Here is a 22,448-nt window from a genome sequence, read left to right as displayed (position 1 = left end):
AAGGGGTTGGGAGCTGGGGTTGTGTAGGGATGGGCAAGTATATTGTATAGGTTCGGTGGATGGCAGAATACCACTGTGGAAGGGGTGGGAAGGATAGTGGGCAGGACATTTCTCACTTCAGGGCATGATGAGAGGTAGTCAAAACCCTAGCGGAGAATGTAATTCAACTGCTCCAGTCCTGGGTAGTACTGAGGTACGAGCGGGATGCTCCTCTGTGGCCAGACGGTGGGTCCTTGTGAGTTGGTAGGAGACTGGAAAGATAAGGCATGGGAGGATAATTACGGTTTGTGAAGGCTTCAGTAAGACCCTTGGTATATTTTGAGAGGCACCGCTCTTCACTGCAGATGCGATGACCACGGGTGGCTAGGCTTCAGGGCTACCTGTGAAACCAGTCATGTGATTTAAAACATAAGCTGCAATCACTGTGCTGAATTCTATGGAGGCATGACAACAAACAAGCTGTCTGCCACTGGCAAACTGTGGCCAAAAAACAATTGGACCACCCTGTTTGTGAACATGCTGCCAAACATGATATCCCTCATTTCAGTGACAGCCCTATGGATCCTTCCCACCAACATCAGCTTTTCTGAATTTTGCAGGTGAGAACTTTCCCTGCAATACATCCTACTTTCCCATAACCCTCCTGGCTTCAACCTTCATTAGTCACTGTCCCCACCCATCCAGCCCACTCCCTTTCCCATTCCAGCACTACACAGCCATCATCTCACCGCCACACACAGTCTTTTAATTTCTTTTTATTTCTCATCTTCCCCCTACTTCCCCCCCCCCCCCACCCCCACCTTCTCTCCTGCCCTCCATCTAAACTGAAGCACTTCACTGTCTGCCACCCCCACCATACTATCCATCCCCCTCCCCCTCCCCGACCCAGCCTCCTCCTTACCCCCACCCAGTTGCCACTCCCATCATGCACTGGTGCTGCTGCTCGCATTGTGGTTTCAGTTGCCTAAGACTTCAGATAAGTGTGCGAGTTGCGTTTGGGCGTGTTTGATGAAGACCTTAATGGCTGAAAGCTATGATTGTGTGGATCTTTTTGTTATGCCCATCGTGACTCAGCATCTCCGCTATATGGTGAGTAGCAACTTTCCTTCTCTAATATTATTACATTCCATCCTGGATTTTCCACTGTTTGATTTAATAATAATAATAATAATAATAATAATAATAAACCCCGTGGAGGCCCGGGAAACGAATAGGCCTCCGGTATGTTCTGCCAGTCGTAAAAGGCAACGAAAAGAACAAACCACTAATAGGGCTAACCTCCCTTTTAGTGTGATTAGTTGGTTCAGGACAGAACTAAAGAAGCCTCGGACAAGCGCCGTCATGGTCGGGGACGACGTTTGAACCCTATGCCCACCCACAATGGTAACGACACTGCTAGCCAACTGGAAAATGATTTAAATCCAAATAGAGGTTTTTTGCAGGATATGCTTCCTGCAACCACCCTAGAAGGAAAACAAAGACAGAGGATGAGATGGTCAGATGAAGTTAATCGACACCTCATGTTCTGTTATTACCAAGCAACAAACCTAGGAACCAACACAACTGGATACAGATCACAAGTATACACAACATTTATTATCAGATACCCAGAATTAAAATTTTTAACAGAACAATGACTTGCTGATCAGATCCGTGTAATAATAAAAAATAACAGGATACCCCAGTCAGAATTAGAAAACATCAAACAACAAGTACAACAAATACTGGAACAAAATAATGTGCAATCAGAAGAAGAAGAAAATACGGTAATGGACTCAAACATCCCAGAGCAAACAAACAAAGAACAACAGGCATCAATTAAACAATCAGAGGAAAACAAAATCTTAAGACAGCCACCAGAACAAGCACAAATAGAACTCGAAGTAACACACATGTTAGATATAAAAGAAAAATTTCAGCTGACATATATAGAATACAAAGACACAAATACAGACATTAGACCATTCTTGCATAGACCGCCAAATAACCCACAAGTTGAAACAACAATAAAAACTATCAACACAATCATACACAACAAAATAAATGAGAACACAACTATGGACGAGTTACAACTACTGGTTTATATAGGAGCACTCACTACACTAAATATACACACTAGGCAGAGATCAGAACCAACCAACACACAGAAGAAACCCACAAAACCAGCATGGCAACACAGGCTACAGATCAGAATAGAAAACCTGAGAAAAGACATCGGACAGCTAACACAATTCATAGGAAATGAAATGTCAGAAAAAAACGAAAAAGGTTAGGTAAAATCTCACAACAAGAAGCGATAGAGCAATTAGACGAAAAGAAGCAGAAATTACAAGCATTGGCCAAACGACTTAGAAGATACAAAAAAAGTGAAAATAGAAGGAGACAAAACCAAACGTTCAACACAAACCAAAAGAAATTTTACCAGACAATAGATAACACACACATTAAAACAGACAATCTACCAAATATAACAGACATGGAACACTTCTGGAGCAACATATGGTCAAATCCGGTACAACATAACAGGCATGCACGGTAGATACAAGCAGAAACAGATACATACAAGATGATATCACAAATGCCTGAAGTGATAATTCTGCAACATGAAGTCAGCCAAGCAATTAATTCTACTCACAATTGGAAAGCCCCTGGAAAAGATAAAATAGCAAATTTCTGGCTAAAGAAGTTCACCTCAACACATTGCCTTTACAAATGTCTGCTTGTGTCTGTGTATGTGCGGATGGATATGTGTGTGTGTGCGCGAGTGTATACCCGTCCTTTTTTCCCCATAAGGTAAGTCTTTCCGCTCCCGGGATTGGAATGACTCCTTTAAAACCCACTTCCTTTCGTCTTCCCCTCTCCTTCCCTCTTTCCTGACGAAGCAACCGTTGGTTGCGACAGCTAGAATTGTGTGTGTATGTTTGTGTTTGTTTGTGTGTCTATCGACCTGCCAGCACTTTTGTTTGGTAAGTCTCATCATCTTTGTTTTTAGATATAAATTATTTAACAGTTACATTGCAGACCCATACACATTCCCTGATACACTTACACATGTAATAACTTATCTGAAACCTAAAGATCAAGCAGACACAGCAAACCCAGCTAAATATCGCCCCATAACCTGCCTACCAACAATATACAAAATATTAACTTCAATCATTACACAGAAATTAATGACACGTACAACACACAACAAAATTATAAACGAAGAACAAAATGGCTGTTGCAAAGGAGCACAAGGATGTAAAGATCAACTGATAATAGATGCAGAGGTGATATATCAAGCTAAAACTAAACAAAGGTCGCTACACTATGCATACATTGATTACCAAAAAGCTTTTGATAGTGTACCCCACTCATGGTTACTACAAATATTGGAAATATACAAAGTAGATCCTAAATTGATACAGTTCCTAAACATAGTAATGAAAAATTGGAAAACCACACTTAATATCCAAACAAATTCAAATAATATCACGTCACAGCCAATACAGATTAAGCGTGGAATATACCAAGGAGACTCATTAAGTCCTTTCTGGTTCTGCCTTGCTCTGAACCAACTATCCAACGTGCTAAATAATACAAATTATGGATACAATATTACTGGAACATACCCACACAAAATCACACATTTGCTATACATGGATGATCTAAAACTACTGGCAGCAACAAATCAACAACTCAACCAATTACTAAAGATAACAGAAGTATTCAGCAATGATATAAATATGGCTTTTGGAACAGACAAATGTAAGAAAAATAGCTTAGTCAAGGGAAAACACACAAACAGGAAGATTACATATTGGATAACCACAGCGACTGCATAGAAGCGATGGAAAAAACAGATGCCTATAAATATCTAGGATACAGACAAAAATTAGGAATAGATAATACAAATATTAAAGAAGAACTAAAAGAAAAATATAGACAAAGACTAACAAAAATACTGAAAACAGAATTGACAGCAAGAAACAAGACAAAAGCTACAAATACTTATGCTATACCAATATTGACCTACTCATTTGGAGTAGTGAAATGGAGTAACACAGACCTAGAAGCACTCAATACACGATCACAATGCCACAAATATAGAATACATCACATACATTCAGCAACAGAAAGATTCACATTAAGCAGAAAGGAAGGAGGAAGGGGATTTATCGACATAAAAAACCTACATTATGGACAGGTAGACAATTTAAGAAAATTCTTTTTAGAACTAGCAGAAACTAGCAAAATACACAAAGCAATCGCTCATATAAATGCATCGGCTACACCACTGCAATTTCATAACCACTTCTACAACCGTTCAGATCACATAACATCAACAGATACGAAGAAAGTAAATTGGAAAAAGAAAACACTACATGGCAAGCACACGTATCATCTAACACAGCCACACATCGATCAAGACGCATCCAACAAATGGCTAAGAAAAGGCAATATATACAGTGAGATGGAAGGATTCATGATTGCAATACAGGATCAAACAATAAACACCAGATATTACAGTAAGCATATTATTATAGATCCCAATACCACAACAGATAAATGCAGACTTCACAAACAACAAATAGAAACACTAGATCACATCACAAGCGGGTGTACAATACTAGCAAATACGGAATACCCCAGAAGACATGACAACGTAGCAAAAATAATACATCAACAGCTTGCCTTACAATATAAACTTATAAAACAACACGTTCCCACATACAAGTATGCACCACAAAATGTACTGGAGAATGATGAATACAAATTATACTGGAACAGAACCATTACAACAGATAAAACAACACCACATAACAAACCTGACATCATACTCACCAATAAAAAGAAGAAATTAACACAACTAATCGAAATATCCATACCCAATACAACAAATATACAAAAGAAAACAGGAGAAAAAATTGAAAAATACATCCAACTGGCTGAGGAAGTCAAGGACATGTTGCATCAGGATAAAGTTGACATTATACCAATTATACTATCAACTACAGTAGTCATACCACACAATATCCACCAGTACATCAATGCAATACAGCTACATCCAAACTTATACATACAACTACAGAAATCCGTAATTATTGATACATGTTCAATTACCCGAAAGTTCCTACATGCAATATAACATATACCGTACAGTTAAAAGGAAGTCACGCTTGATCAAGGTCCGCGTCACTTTCCATTTTTGACCAGACATAACGTCTGAGGAAAGGAAGAAATAATAATAATAATAATAATAATAATAATAATAATAATGTGAAAACAACCTGTCCTAGGGGGCTTAAATAACAATTTCATTCTTCGAACAAAAGTTTTTTTTCTGTTTTTTATATGTTGCATGTTCAACATATTTTCTTTTGAAAATCAAACAATGGAAACCCCATGTTGGAATATCGACAATGTAAGGAAAATATAGATTGCTACTTATCACAAACATGACATGTTAATTTGCAGACAGGCACTATCTAGGCACTACCTGTGCTCTCACCTCCTCCCTTCCCTCGTCTTCCAGTCTCTTTGTGTGCCACCAATGCATCCACCCATCTTTCCCTACTCCACTCCTTTTCAGCTCTATTACCCCCCTCCCCTACCCACCTCCCTGCCGCATAGCTTCCCGACACAGCACCACTTGGCAGTCTAGTTACGGTACGCTCCAACAGAAGTGCATTTCTCTCCCCCCCCCACTATTCCTCTTCCCCATCATCTCCACAAGGCTGCTTACATTCCATGAAACATTCGTATTTTGGTCCGAGCTGCCAGAGATGGCAGTCATGTGTGCACGAGGTGTGCCTGCTTCTGTGAATCGTGTGTGTGTTTCTATTTATTTCTTTTCCTGACAAAGGCTGTGGCTGAAAGCTTATGTGTAAGTGTATTTTAGTTGTGCTTGCCTGCAACTTAACATGTCATCTTTACAGTAAGTGGTAATCTATCATTTCCTTACATTCACTTTGCACATTGTCTCCTTTGTTGTTTGGCCTCTTTTTCTGCAGTTGGAGTTATAAAAGTTACATAGGTTAAATACTGTCATTTACTACTGTAATAAAGTCTTAGTAAGACCAAGTGTGTTTTGCTAGCAGTCAGGTTTTTGGTTTCTTACATCATTCTCCACGTTGTTCTACACATCTGTAGTACGAGGGTCAGTCAAAAAGTAATGCCTCCTATTTTTTTTTCTACGTTTAATTGTCAGGAAATTTAAATGCAATTACATAGGTTGAAAACCACAACATTGAGGATCATTTTGTCATTTTTCAATGTAATCTCCGCCCATCTCTACAGTTTTGGTCCATCTTTGAACAAGGGCATGTATCCCAGCACAGTAAAAATCACAGCTCTGCTTCCTAAGCCATTGACGCACGGATGTTTTGACGGCCTCCTCATCTTCAAAATGAATCCCACGATGAGCTTCTTTTAGTGGCCCAAACAGATGGAAGTCTGATAGTGCCAGGTCAGGGCTGTATGGGGGATGAGGCAAAACTTCCCATCCAATTTTGACAATCTCGTCAGAGGTGTGACGACTGGTGTGTGGTCTTGCATTGTCATGCAAAAGAAGAACATCTGCCATTGATTTTGTTGGGCGAACTCGCTGAAGACGTGCTTTAAGTTTGTTGAGGGTTGTGACGTATTGAACAGAATTTATTGTGCATCCCTGCTCCAAAAAATCAACCAGAATCACACCCTCTGTATCCCAGAAAACTGTTGCCATAACTTTCCCTGCCGATCGCACAGTTTTGAATTATTTCTTCCTCGGCGAGCTTGTGTGACGCCACTCCATTGACTGCCTCTTTGATTCGGGTTCAAAAAAATGCACCCATGTTTCGTCCCCGGTCACAATTTTTTTCAGAAACTCATCTCCCTCCAAACGGAAGCGCTGCAAGTGTTGGGAGGCTATTGTTTTCCTTGCCTCTTTATTCTGATCGGTTAACATTCTTGGAACCCACCGTGCACAAACTTTTGAGTACCCCAATTGTTTAATAATCGTGATCACACTGCCTTTACTAAGAGAAATAATGCGACACACTTCATCTGCAGTCACCCGACGGTCACCACGAATGATGTCATCAACTTGCTGAATGTTGTGTGGAGTCACTGCACTCACCGGCCTGCCGCTCCGCTTTTCGTCAGTCAACGGTGTTTGCCCTTCAGCTTCCTTACAACGACGAACCCATCGTCTAACAGTGCTGACATCCACTGTCACAACACCATACACCTTCTTCAGTCTTTCATGAATGCGTATGGGCGTTTCACCTTCTGCATTCAAGAATTCAATCACACAACGCTGTCTCAAACGAACATCGATATCGGCCATCTTACAAACTTCTGCTGTGCTGCCACCTGTTGACACAGAAAGTTACTACTGCAGTGGATTGCAGAAGAAGGTTTGAGGAATGGCGCCAAATTCAAATTTTTCACTTAACTTAATTTCTTTAAGTAGAAAAAAAATGGGAGGCATTACTTTTTGACCGACCCTCGTAGATTTTAGCACACTGTATTTTCGTTGACACTAAATATATTCACATTTTTGTGTAGTGAAGAACCACTATCACCTCGCCATTTTGTGTACTTTATTACAGTAGTAACAGGTGGTATTTTCCTATGCAGCTTGTATCAGTTTGGAAGAGAGTATTCCAGTTAACATTGTCGAAAGCTTTCTCTAAGTCTACAAATACTAGAAACGTAGGTTTGCCTTTTCTTAATCTTTCTTCTAAGATAAGTCGTAAGGTTAGTATTGCCTCACGTGTTCCAACATTTCTACGGAATCCAAACTGATCTTCCCCGAGGTTCGCTTCTACCAGTTTTTCCATTCGTCTGTAAAGAATTCGTGTTAGTATTTTGCAGCTGTGACTTATTAAACTGATAGTTCAGTAATTTTTACATCTGTCAACACCTGCTTTCTTTGGGATTGGAATTATTATATTCTTCTTGAAGTCTGAGGGTATTTCTCCTGTCTCATACATCGTGCTCACCAGATGGTAGAGTTTTGTCATGACTGGCTCTCCCGAGGCCATCTGTAGTTCTAATGGAATGTTGTTTACTCCCGGGGCCTTGTTTCGACTCAGGTCTTTCAGTGCTCTGTCAAACTCTTCACTCAGTATCTTATCTTCCATTTCGTCTTCATCTACATCCTCTTCCATTTCCATAATATTGTCCTCAAGTACATCGCCCTTGTATAAACCCTCTATATACTCCTTCCACCTTTCTGCCTTCCCTTCTTTGCTTAGAACTGGGTTGCCATCTGAGCTCTTGATATTCATACAAGTGGTTCTCTTCTCTCCAAAGCCAAAGGTCTCTTTAATTTTCCTGTAGGCAGTATCTATCTTACCCATAGTGAGACAAGCCTCTACATCCTTACATTTGTCCTCTAGCCATCCCTGCTTAGCCATTTTGCACTTCCTATTGATATCATTTTTGAGACGTTTGTATTCCTTTTTGCCTACTTCATTTACTGCATTTTTATAATTTCTCCTTTCATCAATTAAATTCAATATTTCTTCTGTTACCCAAGGTTTTCTATTAGCCCTTGTCTTTTTACCTACTTGATCGTCTGCTGCCTTCACTACTTCATCTCTCAGAGCTACCCATTCTTCTTCTACTGTATTTCTTTCCCCCATTCCTGTCAATTGTTCCCTTATGCTCTCCCTGAAACTCTCTAGAACCTCTGGTTCTTTCAGTTTATCCAGGTGCCATCACCTTAAATTCCCACCTTTTTGTAGTTTCTTCAGTTTCAATCTGCAGTTCATAACCAATAGATTGTGGTCAGAATCCACATCTGCCCCAGGAAATGTCTTACAATTTAAAACCTGGTTCCTAAATCACTGTCTTACCATTACATAATCTATCTGATACCTTTTAGTATCTCCAGGGTTCTTCCATGTATACAACCTTCTTTCATGATTCTTAAACCAAGTGTTAGCTATGATTAAGTTATGCTCTGTGCAAAATTCTACAAGGTGGCTTCCTCTTTCATTCCTTCCCCCCAATCCATATTCACCTACTATGTTTCCTTCTCTCCCTTTTCCTACTGACGAATTCCAGTCACCCATGAATATTAAATTTTCGTCTCCCTTCACTACCTGAATAATTTCTTTTATCTCGTCATACATTTCATCAATTTCTTCATCATCTGCAGAGCTAGTTGGCATATAAACTTGTACTACTGTAGTAGGCATGGGCTTTGTGTCTATCTTGGCCACAATAATGCGTTCACTATGCTGTTTGTAGTAGCTAACCCGCACTCCTATTTTTTTATTCATTATTAAACCTACTCCTGCATTACCCCTATTTGATTTTGTATTTATAACCCTGTAATCACCTGACCAAAAGTCTTGTTCCTCCTGCCACCGAACTTCACTAATTCCCACTATATCTAACTTTAACCTATCCATTTCCCTTTCTAAATTTTCTAACCTACATGCCCGATTAAGGGATCTGACATTCCATGCTCCGATCCGTAGAATACCAGTTTTCTTTCTCCTGATAACGACGTCGTCCTGAGTAGTCCCTGCCCGGAGATCCGAATGGGGGACTATTTTACCTCCGGAATATTTTACCCAAGAGGACACCATTATCATTTAATCATACAGTAAAGCTGCATGTCCTCGGGAAAAATTACGGCTGTAGTTTCCCTTTGCTTTCAGCCGTTTGCAGTACCAGCACAGCAAGGCCGTTTTGGTTAATATGCAAGCATATTAGTATGTTATTGCCATTATCTACATTTACATCCATACTCCGCAAGCCACCTGATGGTGTGTGGCGAAGGGTACCTTGAGTACCTCTATCGGCTCTCCCTTCTATTCCAATCTCGTATTGTTCGTGGAAAGAAGGATTGTCGGTAGACCTCTGTGTGGGCTCTAATCTCTCTGATTTTATCCTCATGGTCTCTTCGCGAGATATACGTAGGAGGGAGCAATATACTGCTTGACTCCTCGGTGGAGGTATGTTCTCGAAACTTCAACAAAAGCCCGTACCGAGCTACTGAGCGTCTCTCTTGCAGAGTCTTCCACTGCAGTTTATCTGTAATCTCCGCAACGCTTTCGTGATTACTAAATGATCCTGTAATGAAGCGCACTGCTCTCCGTTGGATCTTCTCTCTCTCTCTTCTATGAACCCTATCTGGTACAGATCCCACACTGGTGAGCAGTATTCAAGCAGCGGGCGAACAAGCGTACTGTAACCTACTTCCTTTGTTTTCGGATTGCATTTCCTTAGGATTCTTCCATTGAATCTCAGTGTAGCATCTGGTTTACCGATGATCAACTTTATATGATCATTCCATTTTAAATCACTCCTAATGCGTACTCCCAAATAATTTATGGCATTAACTGCTTCCAGTTGCTGACCTGCTATATTGTAGCTAAATGATAAGGGGTCTTTCTTTCTATGTATTTGCAGCACATTACACTTGTCTACAGTGAGATTCAATTGCCATTCCCTGCACCATGTGTCAATTCGCTGCAGATCCTCCTGCATTTCAGTACAATTTTCCATTGTTACAACCTCTCGATATGCCACAGCATCATCCGCAAAAAGCCTCAGTGAACTTCTGATGTCATCCACAAGGTCATTTATGTACATTGTGAATAGCAGCGGTCCTACGACACTCCCCTGCAGCACACCTGAAATCACTCTTACTTTGGAAGGCTTCTCTCCATTGAGAATGACATGCTGTGTTCTGTTATCTAGGAACTCTTCAATCCAATCACACAATTGGTCTGACAGTCCATATGCTCTTACTTTGTTCATTAAACGACTGTGGGGAACTGTATCAAACGCCTTGCGAAAGTCAAGAACACGGCATCTACCTGGGAACCTGTGTCTACGGCCCTCTGAGTCTCATGGACTACCATGATCTCCACTGCTTTGGTAATACACAGTCAAACTGTGAAGTTTATAACCAGTCTGATTCTGTAGCTGTAGCAAAAAAAGCAGAAGGAAATATGTCACAACGAGTCGTGACAAAAGACACTTTCTTTTTAAGTTTTTCAAGTTATTAGTCTGTTATCTCGTATCCTAGTTATCAAGACTTTTGATATGGCCTTCCCCAGAGAGTACTAAATAATAGTAGAATATAATAAAATATGTCAGATTTAATTTGAGTACCAGTGGAATATAGGCCCATTTGCAAATGCACCTCCACCTAATGATCTTGTTTTAGAGCCTTATGTGCTCCAATTGCAAAACCAAATTTAGTTTTTACGTAATTCAGAATACGGTCTTTCTAATAAATATGGCTTAGAAGACTGCAGATTTTTTTTTTTTTTTTTTTTTTTTTAAATCCCTGTAATGGTGGGCCAAAAATTGTCATTTTGAAGTGTGTAGAAAAACTGTCTGCTTTGCCCTCAATTTGTTAACTGGTGGAAAGCAGTGGAAGAATGAAATTTTATTAGTATAAAGTTCAAGGTTTATTCTGCAATTACTCCCGGAGATATAAAAAGCTGAAATTCAGATTTTTTTTTCTGAGCATATATTTTTATTGGTCGATTTTGCTTAAAATTATCTGTAAAAAATTTGCTCAGGAAATCTTATTATTTTCCTTAAGAAAGGGCAAAAAGAGTTGTATGACATGACCTAGATACACCCCCCCCCTCCCAAGAAAATATTGCCAGATATATGAATGCCTCAAAGCTGCCACAAAGTAATGCGTGCACTGCTGATAGCTATGTTATGCTACGTTTTGAGGTTAAAAACACTATACGTCTGGAAGTATTGAACTGGTGGGAGTAAAACTTTACAGATATTCACTGGTTACATGAGCGAATGTTCACACAAATTTTCAGCAAAATCCATGATGGTCATGCAGGAACTTTTTCTGAAATTAGACCAGTTGGCATCTGCCCATTAGTAGATTACAACTCCGTGCTTGAAACAGGGAATTGCTGGATTGCTGGTTTGAGTCTAGTTTCGGTCATTAATTTTTTAGTTTTCTTCCATTCAGTTAGAAAATCGACGTCATATAAATATATGCTAATTAGCACATATTTGTCTTTTATGAAAAATGCATGTCGTCTTCTTTCTAATTACATATCACACAAAAAAAATAGTTTTTCATTGCAGATATAAATCCCTAATCACTGTTCCTTTATATATACTATAAGGTTGTTTAAAAAAAAAAGAAAAACATGTTTAAAAATTTCTGACACCTGGGAATCAAAGGCCACTCCTATGGCAGTTGGGCATCCTACCATAGAGCCACACAGTCCATCAAAACAGTCAACTTGCTTTACTGCGTTGAACAAGTTCAAGGAACTTAAAACAAAATAGAACCTAAGAAGAGGAAAGTTACAAAGGAGCTGAGAACTTTTCAAGACAAGTGGACAGTAAACAAATTTTTTGTGGAATATAAAACAAAACCAATATGTATGATATGCAAAGAATCTGTCTCAGTTCAAAAGAATATAACATCAAACGTCATTACGAGACTAAACATGCAGTTATGTTTGATAAGTACAATGGACAATTTCGACAAGACCAGATAAACAACTTAAAAAGGAAACTTTTTGCTCAACAGCAGATATTTACAAGGGTGAATTCAGAGTCAACATGCTATGTGAAAGCAAGTTATGAAGTAGCTCTGATACTGTTCAAAAAAATCAAAGCCTTATTCAGATGGCGAAATATATAATGATGCTTATATCACTAGAAGTGTGGATGACATTGGAAGACAAACTGAAAATAATTTAAAAAAATCGTGCGCCTGAGTTTAAATTTTATTCTCTAGCTTTAGATGAATGCACGGATATGAGGGATATAGCCCAAGTGGCGATTTATGTCAGAGGTGTTGATGCCCATTTTAATAAAATAGAAGAACTACCAACATTGTACCCACTTAAGGATATCGTGAAGTCATGAGATATATTAGAAACAGTTATACTGACATTAAGTCACTTTTCATTAAAACTTGACAACTTATCGGGACTAACTGTGGATGGTGCTCCAGCAATAGCTGGGAATCATGAAGGTTTAGTTCAGTTGATTGAATACGAGGCCTGCAAAGTTGGCAACAAGTCAGTGCTACATTTTCATTACATTATCCATCAAGGGAATTTATGTGCCAAGTGCCTCAAAATGGACCATCTCATTAAGATAGTTGTCAAAATAGTGGAGTTCATTAAGTCGAAAGGAAGGATTAAATCACCGCCAGTTCCAAGAATTTCTGATGTCATTGGATTCAGAGCGAAATAAGACGGCTAAGAGTGTTTGATTGTTGAGAAGAGTGTTTGATTTGAAGCAAGAAATACAATCATTCTTCAAAAGCAGCTCAAACAGAGTCCCGGAGTTTGAAGATAAAGAAAATCTTTCCGACTCTGCATTCTCCGTCAATATAACTAGCCAAGGAAAAGATCAGCTGATTAATGCCATTCATGAACTTATTTTCACATTTCAAATGAAACTTGGATCTTGGAAACATCAGTGACAAACAAAAAACTTCACACATTTTCCTATGCTGTCAAAGCAATTGGATGTCACACAGGTGGCAGCAATTAAATATGCTTCTTTGATATCTGACTTGAAAAACGAATTCAAAAACCAATTTCAAGATTTTAAGCAAAATTGTCTGCTTTTTTCTGTATCTCCTTGCCATTCTCTGCAAAAAAAAAAAAAAAAAAATGGAAATGTCGTGTGGCTACGACCTCCCGTCGGGTAGGGTCGTTCGCCTGGTGCAGGTCTTTCGATTTGACGCCACTTCGGCGACCTGCGTGTCGATGGGGATGAAATGATGATGATTAGGACAACACAACACCCAGTCCCTGAGCGGAGAAAATTTCCGACCCAGCCGGGAATCAAACCCGGGCCCTTAGGATTAACAGTCTGTCACGCTGACGACTCAGCTACCGGGGCGGACAACCATTCTCTGCAGACTAGATTTCATTACCAGGACATTTATAAATGAAATGCCGCAAAATGTGATATGATGCACAGTTAAATGAGAAATTTAATCATGTCAGTTTGGAAGAGTTCTATAAAACACGTTTGGACAAGAAGAAACGTCCAGTATTTTACAAACATGCTTTAAAACGATTTCATTATTGGAAATTCTTATGAGTGTGAACATTTTTTTAGTCAGATGAATTACATCAAATCACAAACAAGAACACGAATTACTGATGTTCATCTCGAAAACTCTTTGCATGTAATAGCAACTGCAGTTGACATCAACATTGACTCAGTTCAGTCAAACAAAGCCAGACATCCCACAACACTGTATCAGTAGCAAAAGTTTCTTAATAGTTTGAAATAATGATAATGTATAAAGTCGCTAAGTGCTCCGATTCTCAAATACTGGATGAATGAATGAAATCCAGGTATCTGCACGTCATCAGTTATGCTGTCTCAAGACAAACACACAGTTTGTAACTGTAATACCTGTCTTACTCCGTTAAACTTTTAAAATGGTGACACAATTTTAAGTTTTGTCAATAATTACGCAGAACATTGAAATCGAATCTATGCTGCCCTTGTGCTGCAACTGGAACAGAGTTCCGGGTTAGTGTTTTAGTAATATAGATAATATCTGAAAGTAGCAACAAAAATGATATATATTAGTAATATTACACGACAGGTAAATCTTTAAAATATCTGTAACACTTCACACTGTTGTTAATGTGATAAGAGTTTTATAGATAATGTGATGACTCATACAATTTTATGTTTAAGATATGCTTAATGTGCTTGTACTTACCATTAACAACAGTTGGGATTTACCGTCCGTCTTGAAATAATAGTAATAGTTATACATATACTGAAACAACTGGGTGTCTCATAAACATCAATACTTGTATTTTGAATGTACTTTTTGTGTTGTTCTATTTTCTTTTCCAATTACCATCTTTCAATATCTGTCCAATAGCCCAATAACCATGTGTAGTTGTCTTTCGTATTAAACTTCAGATTGGAATTTTCTTTTGAAGGTACCTGTTTGGATCCTTTTCTTCAACTTCAAGCAATTTCTTATTCCAGTAACTGCTCTGATTTGGTCCATCACGGCGAGCTTTCTTCATTACTTTGTCCAGTTCTCTCTTTCTCGGAGTTGATGCTGCAACACAATAACTTGAATGAGACAGATTCGTGAAGAGTTCATTAGATGAAAACAGACAGTGAAAAATGTGAGTCTCCGTAATTACTAGAGAATATTATAATTATTACACAAAATTTGTAATATTTAGTTAATCACAGAAATTTATCTTTTCAATTTTTGTAAAAACATTTAAAAAAGTGGTATCAAATGGAGAATAGAAAGAACAAAATTGTATGGACAGTCATGGATTTGGTGTCACCAATTTCATAATTGTTTATTTAATTGATAGACACGGAGCTTCTGGAACTTGCAGGTCCTGGAATTGGAATGCAAGAATTGTTACACTAGACTGAAGGGATGCTCATCCACAAATAGAAAGTTGAGTGATGTGCACAGTGATGTAAGTATGCAATACAAGAAACGGAGATTAAACCAGTTATGTCACAAAGGCAACGGTGTTTACCATGTAACTCTAGAAGGCTATAGAATTTTAAACTAAAGATATTTCAGTTCATATGCAAAAGCATAAATTTTATTATTAACTCCTTCCAGAGTTTGTGTCACATTTGTGATGGGGTTATTCATAAGTACCTCTATGGTTTTTGAAGATCACTGCAATAAACTACAAGAGATACAAAAAAAACACCATGTCAGTCCACCCAGCACCGCTCCAAGTTTCGATTCAAAACACATGCTGTGGCGCAGTTGCAGAGTGAACCACTAGGGTGCAGGGAGGAGACAACTGACAAGAGATACAAATAATAAACAAGCACTCCGGAGGTATACGAAAGATACACCAGCCAGCACGAATGTAGGAAACTAGACATTCAACAATATTGGCCTTATTGGCTAAGAAAGATGAGCTTCTGTTTATGGTATTTAAAAAGTCAAGTGTCTGCACCTATAATTTCAGTGTTCTGAGGAAGTCTAATGAATTTAGAGACTGGGTATACAAACTGTCTACACCTACCATGAGGAAAACAATTTGATTCCAACAGTTATTTTGACTATTAACCCTTTCGCGGATGCTAGGGCTGAGCACCCTGCCTGCCCAGATGGCTAGCTGGGGCAAATGTATTGTGTGCCTGTCCGGCGTATGACTCTCACAGCCCAGTGACTGCTGTAGCCTGACAGTCCCTAATAATTAGTCTTTCCTTCTCATCCAATCCGGTAAGTCTTCCTTGACCTGCAGTTCTGGGGAACTCTCCCCATTTCCTAGACCTCACCAGCTCTTTTTCTTCACCTCACTATCTTCCCCTTTAACCCTCCTGCTAGATGGAGCCACTGGCTCCAAAACTTAAAAATTTCATTGCCTGTACATGAGTTTTCTCCTGCAGTCACTTGCTGAGTACATTTTTTGTGTATCCAATTACATTATATGTAAATACACTGTACAGGATTGGGGTGAACTGGACAACCAAATGTCCACTACTTACACATGTTTATTTTGCTTCCCAGAGGGTAGAATTCCTTTGCTACATAGTTCATAATTTTGACATCTAGTTTACTGTTAAGATGATTTCTGCTATTACTTGTTCTCTCTTCGGTTTACTTTCAGCCCATATTCTGTGCTCACTCGAGTTTTCATTCCAGTCAGTACATCCCATAATTCTCCCTCACTTTGACTGAGGACAGCAGTGCCGCCAGCAAATCTTTAGGGTTGCTACTCAAACTTGGATAGAAAATTCTCTGAGAATTTCAGCAGGTGTGAGGAGGAAGATGGTGCCATGAAGTTCCTGATAAATTAGCATAGTGAGCAGGGGAGGGGGGTCGGGGGGGGGGGGGGGGGGGGGCTGGGGAGGCAGATATATACCAGCCACGAGCAGTAGTTTAACCGCAGTTTTTAAACACTGATAATTTATATAGACTAATATTCATATAATTAACACATTCTGAGATATTAAGTACTTCAAAATTTGTGATTTAAAAAACTCAATAAAATTGAATTTCAACGCTAGGTGGAAAACACAAAATTCCTCGAGATTTTATGAAATTCCTGAAATTACTGGAGATGTCCCCAATTTTTTCAGCTAAAATTTAATTGCCTGAGAATTCCAGGTATTCCAGAAGAATTACAAATCCAAACAAGGCGGACAACCTCTTATGGCCACATTTCTATGCTAGTCTGTGTTCCCAGCCTTAGATTCGTGCTTTTATCCTATGATGATGATGATGATGATGATGATGAACTCTGTGGACACTGACATGGAAAATAATTTGTTACATAGACCTGAAGCGGCAGTTTCAGCAGCGTAGATATTCTGAAGTGATATAAATCCCTATGCAGCTGTAGGCAGTTTGTCTTACATGTTCAAGTCATACACAACATCTGGTGACGAGATGTAGTACCTACATGTGACAGTCAAGTCTATTTGCTTTCTTCTTGTTCTGTTGTCTTTTTGCTGGCTTTTTCCTGTTATTCATTGTTCTGGGTGCCAGTGTTCATCTTGCTTGTGCTCTTTATCTTCTAGGTTTAGACACTGCTGCACTTGCAAACTCTTTTTTTGCTTTTCATTGTTTGTATTTGAGCACTGCTTAGTTACTACAGCTGCAAAGCCACAATCACATGCTGTTGATCTAATTCAGTTTCAGAGTCAACAAACAGTGCAACTGCTTGAAGTGATGAATGCTTCATGACAGTGCAGATGGTTTCACACAAGATGCTGGACCAAACAGCAGTGCCACCGCCTGTACCGTCCGCGTGTGTGCCACCATTTTGTGATCTTGACAAGGCAATGGACGACTGGACAGAGTACCTCACACAGTTCAATGCACTCATCACGTACATGGTACAGACAAGCATTCTTATTTATTGGCCACATTGGGAATGACTGTTTATACACTTTGTGTGAAGTTATTTCCCATGTCCTGCCTTGAAATAGTGCCATTTGAGGAACTACTTCAGTCACTCACGGCATATTATGAGGACAGAGGATAATTGACGGATGTCCGTCACAAATTCAGATATATCATCTGTGGATAATTGAATTGCAAAGCTTTACTAGACAGTGTAGTCAAATGTGACTGTGAAAAATACTGCATTGGTACCATTGTTCGTGTTGCCATCATGCACAATGTAGCTGACTCTCGAATTCGGAAATAGACTGTTAGATACCCAGACCCTTGCAACAGGTTCTGCAGATTCAAAATTATCAAGGTTCCCGTGAAAGTGCAGCAGACAGTTTTGAGGTAGCACCTGTTTGTTCTGTATATAGGCACGACAAACAGGACTCTAAAGAATACCATCCAGCAGACTCCGGCTGTGCGCAGTTTTTAAGAAAACTGTGAATCCTCAAACACTCACTGACAGTTTATCCCTTGTCTTGTCCGGATGAAACTTTTTGTCTCTCTTACTATTGCTGGTCATTACGTTTCCAAAATTGTTTTGCATGACACCTACTTGAAAACACCTTTGGATGAACAGTCACAAAAGCCTATCATCAATATTCATCTGGGTCTCTTCAAATTTTTGCAACTGCAGTTTGGCAATGTTTCCGCACCTGCCAGTTTTCAGTGTTTTCTGGAGCAGCTGACTGCAAATCTTTCTTTTTGCTCAAATTATTGAGACGAAACTGTTGTCTCAGGTCACGCTCTTGAAGAACACATTAGCAATCTTTGCACTCTGTTTCAAGTATTGTCTGCAGCTGGTCTCAAATGTAACACAGACAAATGTTTCTTTTTTTTCCGGACTGAACTTAAGTGCTTTTGTCATTTCATTAATAGCCTAGAAGTTCACCCACTGCAATCACATTTGCTTGCTATCCATGACCTTCCACCCTCATGCAATGTGCTGGAATTGCAGCCTGTACCACGCAAGCTCACTTATTATATGTGGTTTATTCCTAATGCCGCCTGTATTGCAGCTCCCTTGCATTGCTTTCTCAGGAAGAACATTTTTTTTTGTTTAGTCACAAGAGTGTCAGTCTGCTTTCCAAAAGTTGAAAGATGCTACCCTCAGTGATCAACGCCTTGTGCATTTTGATCCAGCCAAACCCATAGTCTTGGCTGTGGATGCTTCATTTTACAGCATCGGTGCTGTTTTGTTACAAATCTGGTTCACCATTGTCTATGGCGTAACTAAGTTTCCAGGATCTTTCTGGCAGAAAATTTTACTTGTTTGCTGACCATAAAGTTCTAAAATCTTTATTTAGCCCTTCTCAGTCAGTCCCAACTCATACGGTGGAAGAACACCAACGGTCAGTTATTCTTTTGTCAAATTACCCATTTGATATGGTGTCTTGGCTCACTCCTAAGCATGCCAAAGGAGATGCTCTTTTATGACTCCCTATTGACCTGGATTCAAAATTTAATGAGCCCTTTGTTTTGCGATCCTACACTGATGCACGAGATACAGATGTTTTGCTTAGGATTCCTTGTAATCAATGGAAAATTTCCCAGGCCACAGCAGTGGATCCTGATCTGCAGATTTTGTTGCATTACATCTGCACTGGTTGGCTGTGTTCAGCGAGACAGATTCGTAGCTCTGTGTTTTGCCGCTATTTTGCTCATTGGCGTGTCCTTGCAGTTCACCAAGCTGTAATTTTGCTTTACACTGAAAATGACCAATCATGTGCTGTGGTACTCCAAGCTCTCCAGCCTAACATATTTCATTTGCTACACCAGGGTCACTAGGGCATCGTTCGCACCCAGCAGTTGGTGAGATATCATTGCACTTGGCATGGTCTGGTGGCTCAAACTGAACAGTTCACTTCTCATAGCCAAGACTGTGCTGAACATCAGTCAGCTACGTATCAACATTTCTTTGAATGGCACAGACCTCAAGCACCCTGGCAATGTTTTCACATGGATTTTGCACGACCTTACTGGAATACATGTTGGCTCATCACCCCCTTCACTGTTCCTATGAACTTTACTATGGCTTGTTCCATAATCCAAGCCTTGTCAGGAATCTTTTGCCTCAAGGGATTACCTGAAGTGATTGTGACTAACAATGGATTTCAATATGTTGCTGATGAGTTTTAACAGTTTTGCACTAGCTCCAGCATCAAGTACATCACAAGTGCGCCATTCCACCCACAACCCAACAGCAAAGCTGAACACTTTGTGATACAATTTAAGCAACAGACAGACAAACTTCATGCCTCCCACACACAAGATCAAGCTCTGTTTATATTTTTGTGTTGCTACTGCTCCCAGCAACATTACAGACCATCTCCAGCAGAGTTGCTTCATAGGCGGCAACTTGCTTCTGTTGCTGCACCCTCCACAGCAGGCAGTACTCACTGGCCAAGCACTCTTCTACAGATTGTATGGCAGATGAAGGTGCTGGGTGAGAGACACCATTGTCTGATGTACTGGACATTCTGCATTTCTCCTGCAGAGACCATGAGAATTGCTGGGACGACATCAAAAGAAAATTTGTCTATGTGAATTGTGTGATCTGCAACCATTGTGCTTTCAGATTCCATTCTTGCCTGAACACAGAAGCCCCTGCTCCATACAGCTCCCGAGGGAAGTGTGCCACCGTCACCGGTTCCCGGAGCAGATGGAACTCGACGCTCTTTCACAGTAGTCGCCATCTCAACAGCCACCGTCGTCTAGGGAACGGCCCCGTATTCCCAGCGGCTGACTCACACGCTGCCTTGGGTCCTTCTGCAGTCACTGAGAGTCTCTGTTTGCTGCTTTGCCTCTTGATGTGGGTGTGCATTCTCTGCCCAGTTTTACAAATGGTTTTCCTGTGAGGGCTCAAGGCGTATCTCAGCGTGCTGGCAGCATCTTGGCATTAGCCTCAGCTTTGGGTTTCACCTCCTTATTATGACCTGTATCCAACCCTTTGCCCATTGTTGTTTGCTCATCTACACTTCACAATAATAGTGAAGAGGGGGGGGGGGGGGGGGGGGGTAGGAAGGAGAGGGGGCAGAAATGTGGTATAACATATATTGATACCACCCCACGGGCATCATAGAAATGGAATTGCAAGTTTTCATCAGACGCCAACAGCAGTCATGCAGAAGCTGGTGGACCCACTCGTGTGCATCCACTGAGCAGAGCCACCAGCAGTGACTCAGTACTTTGAGCACCCTCTGACACCAGAATATAGGACGCCTGGCAGCAGCAATGCTGCCAACTTACGCTTGGAGCCACAGCGCTACTGGACACTATACAGATGCCATCTAGTCTAGGCTCCATCTTCACCATTTGTGCTTTAGTAGAGGAAGGCTTTTCCTTGTGCACATTGTGGTAACTGGACTCTGTTTTTTGCTGCACTATTTGTGCTACATCTTTGTACATTAGTAAGAATACAAGTTGAGTAAATCTTCTGTTTGCTGAGTTATCCTGTTCACTACTCATTTCTCTTCCCGTCCAGCTTTCCTACAATGCCAATTGCTGCACCATTCTGTAGCCCACTTCTTCTTACCATTGTGTATGAAGTTGTACACAACACACCACATTAAAGGTCTCTCAAAAACACATTGTTTTTTAATAAAATTTGTTGTGTAAATAATCGGCAAATGTGATGTTGGTAGGGAAAACAGTTAAGTCTATTTTAAATTTAAAAAAATTAAATATGGCTTCAAAATTATGGGAAAAGTAAGTTTTATTGATGAAATTGGTAAGATTTTGAGAAACATATGCTTGAAGCAGGCATGAACAAAACATTCAAACTCACTACATTACTAGTTCAAGCAAGGCTGACAACCTCTTATGGCCACAGTTCTATACTAGGCTGCTCCCAGACCTAGATTCTTGCTTCTAACCTAAGATGATGAACTCTAAGGGCACTTAAATGGCAAATAATTTGTTACGTAGACCTGCAATGGCAATTTCAGCAGTGTAAGTATTCTGAAGTGATACAAATTCCTATGCAGCAGTAGGCATTTTGTCTTAAATGTTCAAATGCAGACTCCAGGCAGTTATTTTCACACTATCATGAAGTGTTGGTAGAACAACAGCATTATGTGTCATGAAGGAACTTTGATATTTAGACAATATTTCCTTTTGAAAAACTTTCAGCACTGTATTGTTATGAAGTTAATTTTTTTTTTTTGGTGAATTAGATTTCATAAGTTTAACTTAATTTTAGATGTCATGAAGGAACTTCGATATTTAGACAATGTTTCCTTTTGAAAAACTTTCAGCACTGTATGGTTATGAAGTTAATTTTTTCTTTGGTGAATTAGATTTCATAAGTTTAACTTAATTTTAGAAAAATATAAATAAATGTGACATGTGATGCCAATAAATTTAATGCAGTGATACATATACTTACATTTTCAACATAAAATTTAAAACAATAAATAAGACATAAATTAAGAACATACAATACTTAGTCATACCATGGACAAAATCTTACACTGGAAGTATTAGCAAGTGGCACCAAATAACAACAAAATAAGCAAAGTAATAAAACAATTTTTTTTTCTTTTATGTAACTATGGCTTATTTCTAGTTTTCTGACAATTTCAAA

General features: G+C 39.6%; 1 protein-coding gene across 2 annotated transcripts in view; it reads right to left on the bottom strand.

The window, feature by feature from the left end:
- The window catches only part of LOC126419164 (splicing factor, arginine/serine-rich 19-like), a 176,900-nt gene that overhangs the window by 126,143 nt on the left and 28,309 nt on the right, over positions 1-22,448 (bottom strand). For both annotated transcript variants that reach the window (XM_050086291.1, XM_050086290.1), the window contains exon 4: positions 14,917-15,037. In XM_050086291.1, the coding sequence (XP_049942248.1) occupies positions 14,917-15,037 (121 nt within the window). The remainder of the gene's footprint in view (positions 1-14,916; positions 15,038-22,448) is intronic.

The sequence above is a fragment of the Schistocerca serialis genome, chromosome 9 (assembly GCF_023864345.2).
Source record: "Schistocerca serialis cubense isolate TAMUIC-IGC-003099 chromosome 9, iqSchSeri2.2, whole genome shotgun sequence".
NCBI classification, from domain to species: domain Eukaryota; kingdom Metazoa; phylum Arthropoda; class Insecta; order Orthoptera; family Acrididae; genus Schistocerca; species Schistocerca serialis.
The sequence above is the reverse complement of the archived record's forward strand: the minus strand, read 5'-3'. Positions and strand labels throughout refer to the sequence as shown.